Here is a 17,917-nt window from a genome sequence, read left to right as displayed (position 1 = left end):
CTGAACATTTAACTACAACTGAGGGATCGACAACTACAGCTGGTGAGTCTATCACAACTGAAAGTCCAACTACGACTGACGGATCAACAACAACAACTGCAGGGTCTACCACAACTGAAAGCTCAACTACAACTAAGGGATCAACAGCTGGTGGGTCTACCACAAATGAAATATCAACTACAACTGCAGGGTCTATCACAACTAAACATTCAACTACAACTGCAGGGTCTACCACAACTGAAAGCTCAACTACAACTGAGGGATCAACAACTACTGGTGGTGAGTCTACCACAACTGGAAGCTCAACTACAACTAAGGGAACAACAGCTGGTGGGTCTACCTTAACTGAAAGTTCAACTACAACTGAGAGATCAACAACAACAGCTGGTGGGTCTACCACAACTGGAAGCTCAACTACAATTAAGGGAACAACAACTGCAGGGTCCACCACAACTGAACCTTCAACTGCAACTGAGAGATCAACAACAACAGCTGGTGGGTCTACCACAACTGAAAGCTCAACTACAACTAAGGGATCAACAACAGCTGCGGGATCTACCACAACTGAAAGCTCAATTACAACTGAGGGATCAACAACTACAGCTGGTGAGTCTACCACAACTGGAAGCTCAACTACAACTAAGGGAACAACAGCTGGTGGGTCTACCTTAACTGAAAGTTCAACTACAACTGAGGGATCAACAACAACAACTGCAGGGTCTACCACAACTGAAAGTTCAACTACAACTGAAGGATCGACAACTACAGCTGGTGAGTCTACCAGAACTGAAAGTTCAACTACAACTGAGGGATCAACAACAACAACTGCAGGGTCTACCACAACTGAAAGTTCAACTACAACTGAGGGATCAACAACAACTGCAGGGTCTACCACAATTGAAAGCTCAACTACAACTGAGGGATCAACAACTACAGCTGGTGAATCTATCACAACTGAAAGTCCAACTACGACTGAGGGATCAACAACAACAACTGCAGGGTCTACCACAACTGGACATTCAACTACAACTGAGGGATCAACAACTACAGGTGGTGAGTCTATCACAACTGGAAGTCCAACTACGACTGAGGGATCAACAACAACAACCGCAGGGTCTACCACAACCGGAAGCTCAACTACAACTGAGGGATCAACAGCTGGTGGGTCTACCACAACTGAAAGCTCAACTACAACTGAGGGATCAACAACGACAATTGCAGGGTCTATCACAACTGATCACTCAACTACGACTGAGGGATCAACAACTACAACTGTAGGGTCTACCAGAACTGAAAGCTCAACTACAACTGAGGGATCAACAACAACAACTGCAGGGTCTAGCACAACTGAACATTCAACTACAACTGAGGGATCAACAACTACAGCTGGTGAGTCTATCACAACTGAAAGTCCAACTACGACTGAGGGATCAACAACAACAACTGGTCAGTCTATCACAACTGAAAGTCCAACTACAACTGTGGGATCAATAACAACAACTGCAGGATCTACCCCAACCGGAAGCTCAACTACAACTGAGGGATCAACAGCTGGTGGGTCTACCACAAATGAAATATCAACTACAACTGCAGGGTCTATCACAACTAAACGTTCAACTACAACTGAGGGATCAACAACTACAATTGAAGGGTCCACCACAACTGAAAGTTCAACTACAACCGAGGGATCAACAACAACAGCTGGTGAGTCTACCACAACTGGAAGTTCAACTACAACTGAGGGATTGACAACAACAGCTGGTGGTTCTACCACTACTGAAAGATCAACTACAACTGAGGGATCAACAACTACAGCTGTAGGGTCTACCACAACTGGAAGTTCACCTACAACTGAGGGATTAACAACAACAACTGCAGAGTTTATCACAACTGAAAGTTCAACTACAACCGAGGGATCAACAATAACAGCTGGTGGATATACCACAACTGAAAGTTCAACTACGACTGAGGGATCAACAACTACAGCGGGTGAGTCTACCACAACAGAAAGTTCATCTACACCTTTGGGATCAACAACAACAACTGCAGGGTCTACCACAACTGGAAGTTCAACTACAACTGAGGGATTGACAACAACAGCTGGTGGTTCTACCACAACTGAAAGTTCATCTACAACTGAGGGATCAACAACAACAGCTGGTGAGCCTACCACAACTGAGAGTTCAACTACAACTGAGGGATCAACAACTACAACTGCAAGGTCTACCACAACTGAAAGTCCAACTACAACAGAGGGATTGACAACAACAACTGGTGTTTCTTCCACAACTAAAAGGTCAACTACAACTGAGAGATCAACAACTACAGCTGCAGGGTCTACCACAACTGGAAGTTCAACTACAACTGAGGGATTGACAACAACAGCTGGTGGTTCTACCACAACTGAAAGTTCATCTACAACTGAGGGATCAACAACAACAGCTGGTGAGCCTACCACAACTGAGAGTTCAACTATAACTGAGGGATCAACAACTACAACTGCAAGGTCTACCACAACTGGAAGTTCAACTACAACTGAGGGATTGACAACAACAGCTGGTGGTTCTACCACAACTGAAAGTTCATCTACAACTGAGGGATCAACAACAACAGCTGGTGAGCCTACCACAACTGAGAGTTCAACTACAACTGAGGGATCAACAACTACAACTGCAAGGTCTACCACAACTGAAAGTTCAACTACAACAGAGGGATTGACAACAACAACTGGTGTTTCTTCCACAACTAAAAGGTCAACTACAACTGAGAGATCAACAACAACAGCTGCAGGGTCTACCACAACTGGAAGTTCAACTACAACTGAGGGATTGACAACAACAGCTGGTGGTTCTACCACAACTGAAAGTTCATCTACAACTGAGGGATCAACAACAACAGCTGGTGAGCCTACCACAACTGAGAGTTCAACTACAACTGAGGGATCAACAACTACAACTGCAAGGTCTACCACAACTGAAAGTTCAACTACAACAGAGGGATTGACAACAACAACTGGTGTTTCTTCCACAACTAAAAGGTCAACTACAACTGAGAGATCAACAACAACAGCTGGTGAGTCTACCACAACTGAAAGTTCAACTACAGCTGAGGGATTAACAACTGGTGAGTCCACCACAACAGCTGGTGAGTCCACCACAACAGAAAGTTCAGCTACAACTGTGGGATCAACAACAACAGCTGGTGAGTCCACCACAACAGAAAGTTCAACGACAACTTTGGGATCAATAACTACAACTGGTGCGTCTACCACAACTGAAAGTACAACTACAACTGAGGGATTGACAACAACAGCTGGTGAGTCCACCACAACAGAAAGTTCAACGACAACTTTGGGATCAACAACTACAACTGGTGTGTCTACCACAACTGAAAGTACAAGTACAACTGAGGGATTGACAACAACAGCTGGTGGTTCTACCATAACTGATGCGCCAACTACGACTGAGGGATCATCAACTACAACTGCAGGGTCTACCACAATTGAAAGTTCAACTACAACTGAGGAATCAACAACAACTGAAGGGTCTACAACAACTGAAAGTTCAAGTACAACTGAGGGATCAACTACAACAGCTGTTGAGTCTACCACAACTGAAAGTTCAACTACAGCAGATGGATTAACAACAACAACTGCAGGGTCTTCCACAACTGGAAGTTTAACTACAACTGTGGTATCGACAACTACAGCTGGTGAGTCTACCACAACTGAAAGTTCAACTACAACTGAGGGATCAACAACAACAATTGCAGGGTCTATCATAACTGACCATTCAACTACAACTGAGGGATCAACAACAACAACTGTAGGGTCTACCAGAACTGAAAGCTCAACTACAACTGAGGGATCAACAACAACAACTGCAGGGTCTACCACAACTGGAAGTTCAAGTACAACTGAGGGATTGACAACAACAGCTGCTGCTTCTACCACAACTGAAATGTCACCTACAACTGAGGGATCAACAACAACAATTGCAGGGTCTACCACAACTGAAAGTTCAATTACAACTGAGGGATCAACAACTACAACTGCAGGATCTACCACAACTGAAAGTTCAACTACGACTGAGGGATTGACAACAACAACTGCAGGGTCTCCCACAACTGGAAGTTCAACTACAACTGAGGGATTGACAACTACAGCTGGTGAGTCTACCACAACCAGAAGTTCAATTACAACTGAGGGATCAACAACTACAACTGCAGGGTCTACCACAACTGGAAGTTCAACTACGACTGAGGGATTGACAACAACTGCAGGGTCTCCCACAACAGGAATTTCAACTACAACTGAGGGATCGACAACTACAGCTGGTGAGTCTACCACAACCGGAAGTTCAACTACAAGTGAGGGATCAACAACATCAGCTGGTGGGTCTACCATTACTGAACGTCCAACTACAACTGAGGGATCAACAAGAACTGCAGGGTCTACCACAATTGAAAGCTCAACTACAACTGAGGGACCAACAACTGCAGCTGGTGTGTTTACCACAACTGGAAGTTCAACTACAACTCAGGGATCAACAACAATAGGTGGTGATTCTACCACAACTGGAAGTTCAGCTATAACTGAGGGATCAACAACATTAGCCGGTGGGTCTACCACGATTGAAAGTTCAACTACAGCTACAAGTGAGGGAGCAACAACAACAACTACAACTGAGGGATCAACAACTCTAACTGCAAGGTCTGCCACAACTGGAAGTTCAACTACAACTGAGGGATCAACAAATATAATTGCAGAGTCTGCAACAACTGGAAGTTCAACTACAACTGAAGGATCAACAGCAACAGTTGCTGTGTCAACTACAACTATTACTACTACTACTGCAGCTCCCAAATCAGCTCTATACAATGTAGAGGCAACCTTGGTCGAATCATTTGTACCAGAACTCAATAATCCCAGCAGTGTACAATATCAAACTCTTGCCAAAAGAGTTGTGGCATTGGTGAGTATAGTTTTTCAGTGTTAGACATGAGTTTTCAGTATTTTTAAATTAAATATAGAGAACAGTGTAATTTTAATTTGTTTATATTTTTCCATCTGATTCCTTCCCACAGTGTGATTTCGTCTACAGGGCAAAATATGGTTTGCTTTTCATCCGCTGTTTTGTCATAGAGTTTAGGTAAGATATAATGATAATAATGACAGAAAATAATGGAATAATTACACATATGCATACGTTTTGCATGTTAATATCATTTGATTAAGAGGTATGCTTTCTTGATACAGACCAGTTGCAGCCACAACACGAGTGGAAAACACTGAAGCAGAACTGGGGATTGAGTTCAATCAAACTGCTTCATCTGCAGAAATACCAGAGGCTGCTGATGTTGTCAAAACCTTAGTAGACTCCGTGTCTAACCCCAACAATACCTTCAACCTCACTGTTGAAGCCAACTCCATCCAAATAGTTCGTAAGTAAATTGTTAACCCTACATTTCACTCCACTAAGCATTAGGGCAGGGAAATTTACCTGTTGATATCATTTATCAACATATCTGTCACACTGTGTGTGTCATAAGTGTTTAAATTAACTACAACTAATTGTTTAAATTAACATGACAAAGCGATTACTCTGTGAATTCTCCAAAGATGATTTCTGGTATACTGCTAAATTTAATCTGAAAATAACTGTTCAAAGTTTGATGTCCTAAAACAGTTAAGGACAAGGATTTACAGGAATGTGTTCACTTCTAATATCCTTTCTAATGTTTCTATGAAGGTTATTATTGATTACTTTCCTGAACCATTTTTTTAAATGGCGGTGTTGACAAATGACACAGACACTCTGTGTTTTATTTATAATTGCCATGAAGTTAACCGTGACAAACATGCACAAGTCAACAGATATTGTGATGTTTGTTCAAAACAAGGTTCTCTGGTTACCATAATTTGTTTTTTTTTCCATATTTCCTCATCTTATTTCATATTTATTCTTTACAGAAAGAAACACTACATCAAATTCAACTGCAGCCCCCTCTTTAAATACCACTATTACTATAGCTGCTGCAAAAACAACTACCAAGACTGCAACGACTCCTACAACCACCACATCAACTACTACAACTGTTGAGGCAATCACCATAAGGCGGCTGACTTTCAGATCTGCTGGAGAGACATTTACAAGTGACTTGTTGAGTCCATCATCTGCAGCATTTCAAAGTCGAGCCTCACTGATAAAATCAGATGTAAGTCCCTCTCTCTCTACATTTTACAAGATATCTATCAGTGTTTCGCAATACGTAATCTTTTATTTTCATTTGCAAACACATTAATTTATGATTTTCACCTAAAAAATGTAAAATACCCTTAATACCCTTATTTTTTAAGAAAATTGTTGTGTTGTGGAATTTGGCTATACCATAAACTACAGAAAAACTCTCCCAACTTAATTTTAATTATATACATGTTTCAAAATAGGTCAGTCTAATACAAACACATTTCTTACTAAAATTAAAGTGTAAGTGTTTCAGATACCTCTTAATGGGATGCTAGATTGTTTTTTGTCTCACAATGGGAGGAAACTCTGTTTCTTATGGGATGACATTTCATTCCCGGTGGTGAGTTTTCAAAGATAAAATATAATGTAAATCAGTCCACCATATACAGTAAAAATGACATAGATTACACATGTGATAGTCATTAAAGAAACTGGAATTTGGATGAACAGGAAATACAATAGTGTTATTACATATTACAAATGACATGATAATAAAAGGTAGTGAAAAAAGTGTAGAAAACGTGAAGAAACACAAACCATTAAAATGTTGCAAATATGTATGTACTTATAGTTTGTTTGCTTGTATTTCTGCAGCTCAAACCTGTCTACCAAAATACATTCTCTTCATTCCGCTCCTTCACAGTGATTTCATTCAGGTAATTTGATATTATTCTGTTGATAGAATCTTAAAAAGTATTGGCCATTAATTCATATGACTAAAACAATATATTTCTGTAATTCCTTTTGCAGTAATGGATCAATCATCAACAACATAGACCTTGGATTTGCATCTACATCTGTTCCTAGTAATACTCAGATTGCAAATGTTTTGGTCAATGCAGCTTCAAATGTCACAGCCTTCAACATTGACACCACATTTATTTCTGTGGATGGTGCAGGTAAGCACTACTGAGAGCTACTTAATATAATAAAATAATACAGAACTTCTTGTTAAAACAATGTCTCCTTTCCTATCTCAACATTTACAGAAGTTTCAAGTGGAGTAAGCCACAAGACCAGTCTCATCACTGCTTCCTGCCTGGTACTGCTGTCATGGCTACTGTCAAGCCAGCAATAATGTCTCTGCTGACGTCCACATCCATGTGAAATGCCATTTAGAAAACCACTGGTATGAAAAAGGACGTTGTTCCCATTACATCTAATTTTCCATTAGATTTCTGAGGATCTCATTTGTTATATGGCTTGGAAAGAACTTCCAGATATTAAAGTTGGGATGACCCCCCCCCCCCCCCCGCAACATGAAATGTATGAAATCTGAAGGATATCCTGTATGATTATCCAGTCACTTATTTATATGTATTTATATTATTATACATGTGTATATTTGCTTTTTGTGGTGATGCTCTGGATTGTGAAGGTAATCTTCTGTAGCCTCTTAACATCCACCCTTTTTCTGGAATTTTCGGCCATTTGACATACCAAAATGGAAAAGCCCATAACAGAAGACAAAACTGTAAGGCCAAAATGCATGTATTAGGCTTCATTTGAAAAGTAACATCTTCTAATTTCTGGAAATGTGCTTGTTTAGCATGTGGCTAAAACACAACCAAAATGACATCAGTTCAAATATGGCTCAAAAAAGTGTTTTTCGTCCTTGTCTATAATGAATGATATTTGAATACCAATAACTAGGACATGCTTCATGCCAGAATTATGCAACTCTCCATATACCTTCTACATCTTGTCAACCACTCCTGTATACAATTCCAGACCTCTAGGCCTAACCTTAAGGGAGCTAGGGAGTTTTTAGTTTGAGGCGTCACTGGTGTCCCCGAACCTCTCCAACACATCTTCAGGTGGCCAAATTGTGCTAGTTGCCTTTACTCATTACTGTGTGATGCTAAGACACTTGCAACTGGCTTAAGCGGGTCGCTGGCGACCCAGATGATGTTAAGAGGTTAACAGCAAGATAGATTATTTTGTGATTTGTATAACCAAATATTATTCAAAATGCTGTAATGTGAACCTTTCTGTTGTCTCCGAATGCATGTAAATAAATTTGCTATTGTGTCAAGTAAAACTAACGTTTAAGTTTCATCTGATACAATAGCAAATTTAAAAAGCATAATAAAGCATAGACTGCACAGACGTGTTTTAAAGTGTACAAGTGTCTTAAATTAAATGAAGGAACACATGCTACTTAGAGCAGGCTGCATATTGCAATTTTAACCTATGCATAGACTAGTATCAAAGGTCGTGGTATACATAATATATATGTCAAAACAATGTACAGTCAATTTTCTTATTTATACAAAGTGTATTTATGTAACCATGCACAGCTGTACTCTGGGAGCTCCCTGGTAATTTGTATAATTTCTGTAAGAAACTTTACAATGATCAGAATACAAAATCTTTAAAGAACTGAATCTGTCTCGTGGTGTTTTATCGTCTTTGGTGGAGAAGGTTGATCAGGGAGTGTTTGAGGTCAGAGAGGTATACTACAAAGCAAGTTCAACATACCCAGGCTTTCTTTGTGTGAGCTGGCTCGACAAACCCTAAACTCCCGAGCAGAGATAAGTGGTATCACAATGGTGGTTATGAACTTTCTTTGCTAACTCAGGTGTTCTGCTTCAGGCTCGGTGCACGTTCCCATAAAAAGGGGCATTTGGCGCATCATTTCACTCCTTTTCTGCACAAAATGGACTGATTGCGTGCCGTCTGTTTCAGTCAGGAGGAACAGATCATTATAACGGAGAGCTATGAAGAATATAAATACATTATCACAGCTAAAAGCAACGTTGTTGTTGCAAATAAGGTGAGCGGGGAATGCTGGCAGAAAATTGCTGATAGTGTAAATTCGTTAATTGAAAAGCTAATTCGTAATTAGTTAATATATTTTTCTTACTACTCAATGCACTCACCCTGCGTCACACATTCAGAGCTCTTAAACTTTAAACATGATGCTGCAGATTTAAACATTATACTCAAGAAGTGCATTTAAGTCTGACCCTGTCCCACAATGAAGGATACGTGGAAATCACTTTAGGTTTTGGCCAAATCAAAGTGAAATTAATATTATAGATTGAAAATTATCTGTGAGAAATACCAATAGACTGATCAATTTTATTCATTTATTTATTTATTTATTTTTGACCAAAGTATTTCTTCATTAGTTTTTTGTTTATAATATAATAATTATAAGTTTTTTTAAAATTTGAAATACAGTTTGATGTATTGTAACAAGATCCCATCCCGCATGTAACCCTAACCTCTTGCACCATTACAAATTTACAATATGACATATCAAATGAATGGTAAGTATCATAAAAGACTAATCAATTTTCTAATCGGTGTTCTAATAGCTGCAGTAGCTGCAGTTTTAAACAGACTTGGCAGCAAATCAGGTAGTTAGTGAAAGGGCGGCACTTTTTATTGCCAATTTAAGCCGAAATTTGGAACATACCCTGCTCCGGACCAGGTTAGGTTTGCAGTATGAGTTACCATGGTGATGTAGCCAAGTTAAAAGAGAGCCACCTTCGTGACATTGAAAACCCTGGCTTTAGGCTCAACATACCTCGCTAACCCACTAATCTCGCTTAACAGAACACCCCTCAGGAGTTTTATGAGGACAATGGGGATTTTTACAGACAATCAAACCCTGCTGTGTGATTTGTTATGTTTAAATTACACAATAGTGTCTTACTATCAGTTTTTTTCAGCCTTTGTTGTTGGTGTCAGTGAATCAAATTTGTTCAGGAAGAGAAGACATATTTTACTTTGGCTATGAGACTCCTATTTATCCACATACCATCAAAACAGTCTGAGGGATAGCATACATACAAAGACTTCAAAATAATGTTTACCATAAATCTTACTAGAAACTTTCAGTTCACAATTTTAAGCTAGCTTAAAAGCTAAGTCCTACGTAGCAAGAAACACATTTTTTGTCTTTATGGTTGTCAATAATAGAAGGCAAAACTGCTACACCTTTTAGTGAAAGAGCAATTTGGGCCTGAATTATGTGACAGACCGCATCTTTAGTCCTTAAAAGCTTAACAGCAGCTACTCTTGTCTAAGGAACAGCAACCTCAAACTAAATTGCAAGTGGCCCATACCTCATCAAATATTCAGTCCAAAACATATTCTAAAAAAAATCAATCACTTAAACTGTGGCTGGGATGAAAACGGTGTCTTAAACTGATGGGGGCTCTTTTATTGCTTATTTCTAAACCTTTCGGGAAATGTATTTTTTTCAAGACCCACTGCTTTAATCTGCCGGCCAAGCAATGTCACGAAAACAGTGACCGACCCCGCTGCTTGTCTCCTGCGATTCATTTTTATTGAGGTCTGAAATGAATAATGGGACAATAGTCTTTATTCATTTTAAATGCCCGTAATTTAAATGTTGCACATAGGTTAAAAAAGCACATCTTGTAATCTAGAGCTGAAACAATTAGTTATTGTGTTGTATTTATTGGGACCATGTACAGTGTACATAAATGTTAACATTTGATGTACTGCACCAGAGTTAGCTTAAAGCTAATTTTCATCTGTGGTCTCTCACAATTAAAACATATAACAGCACAATGACAAACAGTACAAAGCAAAAAACACACAAGACACATTATACAAAATACAAAGCTGCACACAATAGCACATCACATATGTCCACAATGTCAACTAGAAATTAATAATGTAAGCTTGTCAAATTAAAAGCAATTATTTGCGTTCATGAGAAGACCATGAGATGAAAGTTGTTGATTAAGTCAACAGAAAATTAATCATCAACCATTTTTGATATCAATCAGTTATTTTTTTAAGGAATGACTGCTGGATTAATATCCTTTGCAGACTTTACTCATGCAATCTTTTTAGAAAACAGGTTGTCTTATTTTAATAATTTCTCTGCCAGGATTTTATTTAATCATCTGCTACTGGATTGCTCATCTTGCTTCCAAAAATGCTTTGTTGTGTGTCTTGTGCTCTATAAAGAGATTGTCTGAGGAAAGGTTATTTTTGTAATTGCTGATCAGTGGAATCAGAAGAGGAAAATGCATGGATTAGTGTGTTTACAACTCAAATCATCCTGGGTGCGCTCAGCATCACCCTGCCATCCAAAAACAGACCAGTGCACTGGTACCAGTACAGCAACCCTACCGTGCACGGAGTGGCCAACGTGTCCGAGCTGCACTCCCTGTATGAGGAGTTCATGGACGGAGAGTTTGATGAGAAAACCTACAGTGACACCTTGTTCTGTCTCAACAGGACTGTGGGCCTCTGGTGTACTTGTTCCTGCCAACACCCACTGGCACAAAGGGCCAGGTATGTTTATGTAACTGACCTCACCCATATGACATCATATGTGACACTTCTCTGAAAAGGTGAGTCTCTCTATAGTCTCCAACTATAGAGATGCTATCTCATTATGAGCTCCACCTTGCTTCAGGTAAATGCCACCAGGTGTGGCTCATTACCCAACAAGTAGGAGTTTAGCCACCTTGGATGAAGAACATGATTATGGATGGTATTATTCCCAGTTTGTGTCTCTCATGGATTATCATTACATACAGAAGATTGTTTAACAAAATGTGTTATGAAGGTATTGGTGGTGGAGATGGTAAGCCACCCAAGGCAAGGCAAGGCAAGTTTATTTGTATAGCACATTTCAACAACAAGGCAATTCAAAGTGCTTTACATAGAACATAAAAGGCATTAAAACAGAATTTAAAAGCAACAAAAGTAAAAAGACATAAAACAATCAAAAAGTGTTAAATTTGGAAATAAAAAAGAAGCTAATAAGAATAAAAGTAACAGTGCAGTGTAAAATATTAACCCTTAATGTGGTTTAATGAAAGGCAGCGGCAAACAGAAAAGTTTTCAGCTGAGATTTAAAAGAGCTGAGAGTTGCAGCAGATCAACAGTTTTCTGGGAGTTTGTTCCAGATAAGTGGAGCATAAAAACTGAACGCTGCTTCACCATGTTTAGTTTTTACCCTGGGGACAGAGAGCAGACCAGTCCCAGACGACCTGAGAGGTCTAGATGGTTCATAATGTAGCAGCAGATCAGAGATGTATTTTGGCCCTAAAACATTTAGTGCTTTATAAACCAACAGTAATATCTTAAAGTCAATTCTTTGACAGACAGGAAGCCAGTGTAAAGATCTGAGAACTGGAGTGATATGATTCACTTTCTTGGTCTTAGTGAGGACTCGAGCAGCAGCGTTCTGAATCAGCTGCAGCTGTCTGATTGATTTTTTAGGGAGACCTGTGAAGACAGCATTACAGTAGTCTACTGAAGATAAATGCATGTTTGACGGGGTTAGTTTTTAGCTAAAGTGTTTTTGTGTTGCTTTGCTGTGTTTTTTTCCCCCTGTATGTCTCCCTGGGTCCCCCCATGAAACAGACTGTCACTTTGAAACCCAGAGGTGGGTGGGACGGAGGGACACCTGTGAAGGGATAAGTGAGTGCTGGAGGACTGCTCATGGGGAGCAGGCAGCCGTGGAGGGCCGAAGAGCAGCACAAAGAGGGCTGAAGCAGTGGGCAGTAGCAACCAACACAGTGGAGGAACCACTTTTAGCATGACGACCTTAGCCTTCGCTCATCTCGAGGGGACCTGCAACGTGGACGAGTGACGATCCCTGGCCAAGACACTACTGCTGTGACCAGGAAGGGGGAAGGCAACAGCGAATGGCAGAGGGGTGTGGTTGCGATCACCCCCTCTCTGTGATAAGTACTGCTCCCCCACTGGCCCTCCTGTGTTTACCTGCGAGCACACAATAGTCCTTTCTGCTGCCATTTTTACTGACTATAGTCTCTAGTATTTTATTGAACTGTTGTCTTAGTCCATAGCAACATTTTGATATTCATTAGCTGCCATATATATATGATTGGGCTAGTTTTCAAAGTCCAGTTATAGCTGGGGTGAATAATCCACAGGCCACCTATGACTCCCCTTTTTTAGTGTCAATTGCAGTGCAAACTCTTTTAGAGTACGCTTCCGACCCTTGCCCCCTCTGCTGTATAAAGACATGCGAGCCCTTCTAGCAGGTATGTTGCAAAACGGCATTATCACTGAAAGTTCCAGGCCCTGGGCAGCCCCCATTGTTATGGTGAGGAAAAAAGATGGCAGCTGGAGATTTTGTGTTGACTATAGGAAGTTGAATTCTGTCACGCATAAGGATGCTTTTCCACTTCCTAGGATTGAAGAGACCCTGACCTTGATGACTCAGGCTGAGTGGTTCTCTATCTTGGACCTTGCCAGCGGCCACTGTCAAGTAGAGGTGGACCCACAGGACCATGAAAAAACAGCCTATTGGCTCAAGTCCAGGAAGGTAAGGAGCGAGTAATTGCTTATGCCGGTTGAAGCCTACATCCCACACGGTGCAATGATACTAACTGCAGCTTGTTTAAGTTAGAACTGTTAGCTTTAAAATGGGCAATTACCGAGAAATTCAAAGATTACCTGACTGGAGCTGAGTTCATTGTGTATACAGACAATAATCCTGTTGCTCATTTACAGTCTGCGAGATTGGGGGCAGTGGAACAGCGCTGGGTGGCCCAGCTGGCATCCTTTAACTTTAAGGTGAAGTATCGTGCTGGAAGGGAGAACACCAATGCAGATGCCCTCTGCCAGTTTCCTGCAGCTTGTCCCACACCAGAGCAGTCATCAGCCAGCACTGCAGGCATGATTACAGCAGCAGTGGAACCAGAAGAGGACTCCCTGGTGCAGGATAATGGCTGGGTGGTAGAGCAACAGGCCGACCCGGACATTCAGGCCACAAAGAGGTATATGGAGCGAGGCTCCTGTCCCTATGGAGCTGAATGGAGTACACTCACTGCTGGCACCATTAAACTGCTAAAACAATACAAGAGGCTCTGCATCCATGAAGGAATTCTGTGTCGCAGATTTGTTGACCCTGACACCCATGAGCAAATGTTACAGATTATCTGCCCAGGTACCAAGCGTCAAGAGGTCTGGAGACAACACCATGAGGCAGCAGCACATGCCGGGGCAGGGAGGACGTTGACTACCCTGAGACGCCGCTTCTTCTGGGTTGACATGGAGAAAGAGGTATGGGGCTTCCAGTCTGAGTGTGTTGTTTGCAGCTTGCAGAAGGATAGAATAGAACCAAGAGCTCCCTCTAGAGGTAATAGCCTTTGACCTCCTCTCCCTCAGTAGGCCCAAATGACTCGTACCAAAATATTCTGGTCATGACAGATATGTTCATTCGCTATGCCTGGGTTATGCCCACTCGCGATCAGACAGCCAAGACCACAGTATGTGCCATCTGGTCTCAGATAATTCAGACTTTTGGCTGCCCTACTCGATTTCATTCTGATCAGGGCCCCAATTTCGAGTCGGATTTAGTGAAACAGCTCTGTGATTTATATGGGGTTTCTAAAAGCAGGACTACTCCGTATCACCCTACAGGTAATGGAAGAGTAGAGAGGATGAATCAAACCCTGCTTTCCATGCTCCGTACCCTGGAGGCCGAAAAACAGAATAGCTGGCCAGAGTACCTACCTGAGTTGTTACAAGCATATAACAACACTGCCCATACTGCCACGGGATTTGCTCCTTCTTACCTGATGTTCGGCCGACACCTCAGACTTCAAGTAGACGTTGGGTTAGGGGTTGTACAGGAGAAATCAAACAGTGGGCTGGGTGGTTGAGCTCGAGACCAAAGTTGACATACGCTTATGGTCTGGCACACAAAAAAATGACCAGAGCAGCCAAACGGACGAAACAGCACTATGACCAGAGGGCTAATGCGACACCATTATTGACTGGAGAGCAGGTATGGGTTCGTGATAGGAACAGACAGGGATGAGGAAAGTTACATGGGGGTTGGGATCCAGACCCTCACCTTATTTTGGAGACAGTCGGAGACTCAGGCCTAGTGTATAGAGTATGACCAGAGAAGGGAGGAAGAGAGAAGGTTTTGCACAGGAACTCTCTTAAGCTGTGTACAGGCCCCCCTTTACAATATAGGCCTGTGGCCCCACCAGTTAGCACAGAGAGATCTGATGAGGCACCTGGGTTTTATTGTGTTCTTGGGCCTGTAAACAATGCACTTGCTCCAGTTCCTGCTCCTAATGTCCTCATAGGTATTGAGGTGGAACCAGTGCACCTCAACTGGGGTATCCCACCAGCCCGGTTTGGACATTAAGGGTTGCAGAGACTGCCAACCTTTAGCTATGGGAGGATGTGACGGGGTCAGTTTTTAGCTAAAGTGTTTTTGTGTTGCTTTGCTGTGTTTTTTCCTCTGTATGTCTCCCTGGATCCCCCCATGAAACAGAATGTCTGGAGGACTGTTTCATAGGGGGGCCCCTATCGCATCCCTTCTGGGAAGGACTTTGAACTGCCTAAGTGGACCAAAGAAGGACTAGAGACTGGCCAATGGTCCTGGGGTTTGGGCTGGGACAACTTTTAATATACAGTTTTTATATAAACTTTTATACCTTTGCAATTGAACTCTGTGTCTTATTCTCTGCTCAATAACAACCTGATAACCAAAGAACCTGCATGTATTTTATGTAGTGGAGGGCTAGGCTCCTTTAAACCTCTAGCTGGCATTGTCTGCAACATTTTAATATTATACTGTAAAAATTTCTAGGAGTAAATCCAACCTCGCCACACATGGACAAGTTTTTCCAAATCCTACTGAGACATAGGTCCTTTAATTCTTGATATATTCTTCAGGTGATAGTAGGCTGACTTTGTAATTGTCTTAATGTGGCTGTTGAAATTCAGGTCTGAGTCCATGACTACATCAAGATTTCTGGCTTGGTTTGTGGTTTTTAACATTACTGATTGAATCTGAGTGCTGACTTTTAAAGGTTCTTCCTTGGCTATAAAAACAATTACTTCAGTTTAACTGAAGAAAATTCTGGCACAGAGACAGAGCTGGAAGCCTTTCAATGGGCTGATCCAGCAGAACTGGTCATCTACTTTAGAAATTAGATTAGGTTGTGGAACAGTTTGTGTAGAATCAGAAACATACAGTAAATAAAACAGATGCACTGAGGAAATGCTTGTCTGCCATGTAAAAATGCAGGATGTAGTACAGATTTGAGGGTGAACTACCAGCATTACTGGGACATTATTTATCTTGTGAGTCTGACTCACACACTGCCTTAGGGTCACACGCTGCCTCAGGGTCTCTGTCCAGGTCGTTGTCCAGGTGCACATTCTCTGTGGAGGATTGGAAGAGGGGAGGGAGGAGTGAAAGCAGAATGCAATTCATTTGATCCTGACACACTTTGATAATGCCAAAGAAAAACATGTATGAGACATAACTACTTTAGATAAGCAGATTTTCTTTTATGTAGAAATCTGTGTAGAACAATTAAATAGTTAGTACCTTCAGGATCAATGTGGATGTCATCAGTATCAACCAGCTCAACCTGTGTAAGAGAATAGATAATACACACCCAGTTACTTAACTTAGGTGGAATAAGTGGAATGCCATAGACATAACTACTTTAAATAAGTAGATTTTCTTTTATGTAGAAATCTGTGTAGAACAATTAAATAATTAGTACCTTCATGATCACTGTGGATGTCATCAGTATCCACCAGCTCAACCTACGTAAGCAATAGATAATACACACCCAGTTAGTTAACTTATGTGGAATGCATCAATAACAGTGCTCACAATTGTCTAGGGAGTGAATCACTTTTTTCCATCATTGTTGTGTAAAAACATTTCAATAAAATTTATGACCCACCTGTAACGTCACCTACCTTTAGTTTACAGCGATATATATAAAAGACCTCAACAAATGTGGCAACAGAAGACCAGACAAGCACCAGGATAATAAATAAGGAGCTGACATTATTTATTCATATTTATACATTATTCTAAAACATAATTGACTGTTGCTTGGGGTAAGTACATTTTTGTGTCTATACTTTTATTAAATTGTAAATTATGCTTCACTATAATGTATATTTGATTGCATATTATGTATTATTTTGGCAATTTCTTGTGAAATCTTGCTTCATAACATTACTTTCAGCTGTTATTTTCGCTCATTATCCTATTGTGATTTCATCCATCCTAGAGCTATAATAAAAGAATATCAATGTAATACCATATTGGTTATTGGAGGAATCTCTTTTGCTTGCCCCTCTCCAAAGTGAGGGGTCAAGGTCTGCTAGTCACACCTCTGTAGCTAGTAGCACTTCCACAGTTGAACTGATTGAATGTTTAATGGGCGTCTCCTCATTCAGTGCACAGGTAAATAACTGTAACAAAGCTATGTCCTTAAGATAAATGTGTTAGTTTAGTATTTTAAAATACTTGACCAGACGGATGCATATTTTAGCCAAAGAATAAAACAAACTTTCACCTTTCTTTAAATTGCAATGTAAAATATTTTCCACACTGAGATTACTTTAGAGCTTGAAGTAGGTCTTAAAGGTCGCATTATACTTCTATGAACACCAAATTACTTTACCATCCTGTATTACTATACTTACTATATATTATATTATTTATTCAGAATTTTTGTCTTGTTTTGTCCTGCCCTGGTGTGTGACATCAGTGTCACAGTTAACAAAATTGTGTAAAAGGAAATGTAGCTTTGATGACATTCACCTCCAGTGTTTATATACTACAACCTGAAATCAAATATTAACTCTTAGAAAACAAAAACAGGTTTATTGAGTATAATTGTGGTTAAGGAACTAAAACAACAAAAAGT

General features: G+C 40.6%; 2 protein-coding genes and 2 long non-coding RNA genes across 4 annotated transcripts; 3 read left to right on the top strand and 1 right to left on the bottom strand.

The window, feature by feature from the left end:
• Window positions 1-629: 629 nt before the first annotated feature.
• Window positions 630-6,394, top strand: LOC122974493 (mucin-22-like; the record flags this gene model as incomplete). Its single annotated transcript, XM_044342529.1, has 7 exons — window positions 630-631; window positions 680-1,688; window positions 4,485-4,973; window positions 5,086-5,150; window positions 5,258-5,442; window positions 5,972-6,216; window positions 6,359-6,394. Coding segments are annotated over 7 exons (2,031 nt in total), but the record flags the coding sequence as incomplete, so codon positions are not given.
• A 448-nt stretch (window positions 6,395-6,842) lies between these two features.
• On the top strand, window positions 6,843-8,553 carry LOC122974007. The gene is made up of 3 exons (XR_006400197.1): window positions 6,843-6,904; window positions 6,999-7,147; window positions 7,238-8,553. It is a non-coding gene; the product is annotated as an uncharacterized LOC122974007 (long non-coding RNA).
• Window positions 8,554-12,587: 4,034 nt separating this feature from the next.
• LOC122973849 lies at window positions 12,588-15,674 on the top strand. Its single transcript, XM_044341621.1, has 2 exons — window positions 12,588-13,539; window positions 13,728-15,674. The coding sequence occupies exons 1-2, from the start codon at window positions 13,237-13,239 to the stop codon at window positions 14,367-14,369; spliced, it is 945 nt and encodes a 314-aa protein (XP_044197556.1). The 5' UTR covers window positions 12,588-13,236; the 3' UTR covers window positions 14,370-15,674.
• Window positions 15,675-16,193: 519 nt separating this feature from the next.
• Window positions 16,194-16,790, bottom strand: LOC122973439. The gene is made up of 3 exons (XR_006400017.1): window positions 16,754-16,790; window positions 16,573-16,615; window positions 16,194-16,403 (listed from the first exon to the last, which is right to left on the bottom strand). It is a non-coding gene; the product is annotated as an uncharacterized LOC122973439 (long non-coding RNA).
• Window positions 16,791-17,917: the final 1,127 nt, after the last annotated feature.

This window comes from Thunnus albacares, chromosome 22, assembly GCF_914725855.1.
Source record: "Thunnus albacares chromosome 22, fThuAlb1.1, whole genome shotgun sequence".
NCBI classification, from domain to species: domain Eukaryota; kingdom Metazoa; phylum Chordata; class Actinopteri; order Scombriformes; family Scombridae; genus Thunnus; species Thunnus albacares.
Note: the sequence above shows the minus strand (reverse complement) of the source record. Positions and strands in the feature narration are given on the sequence as shown.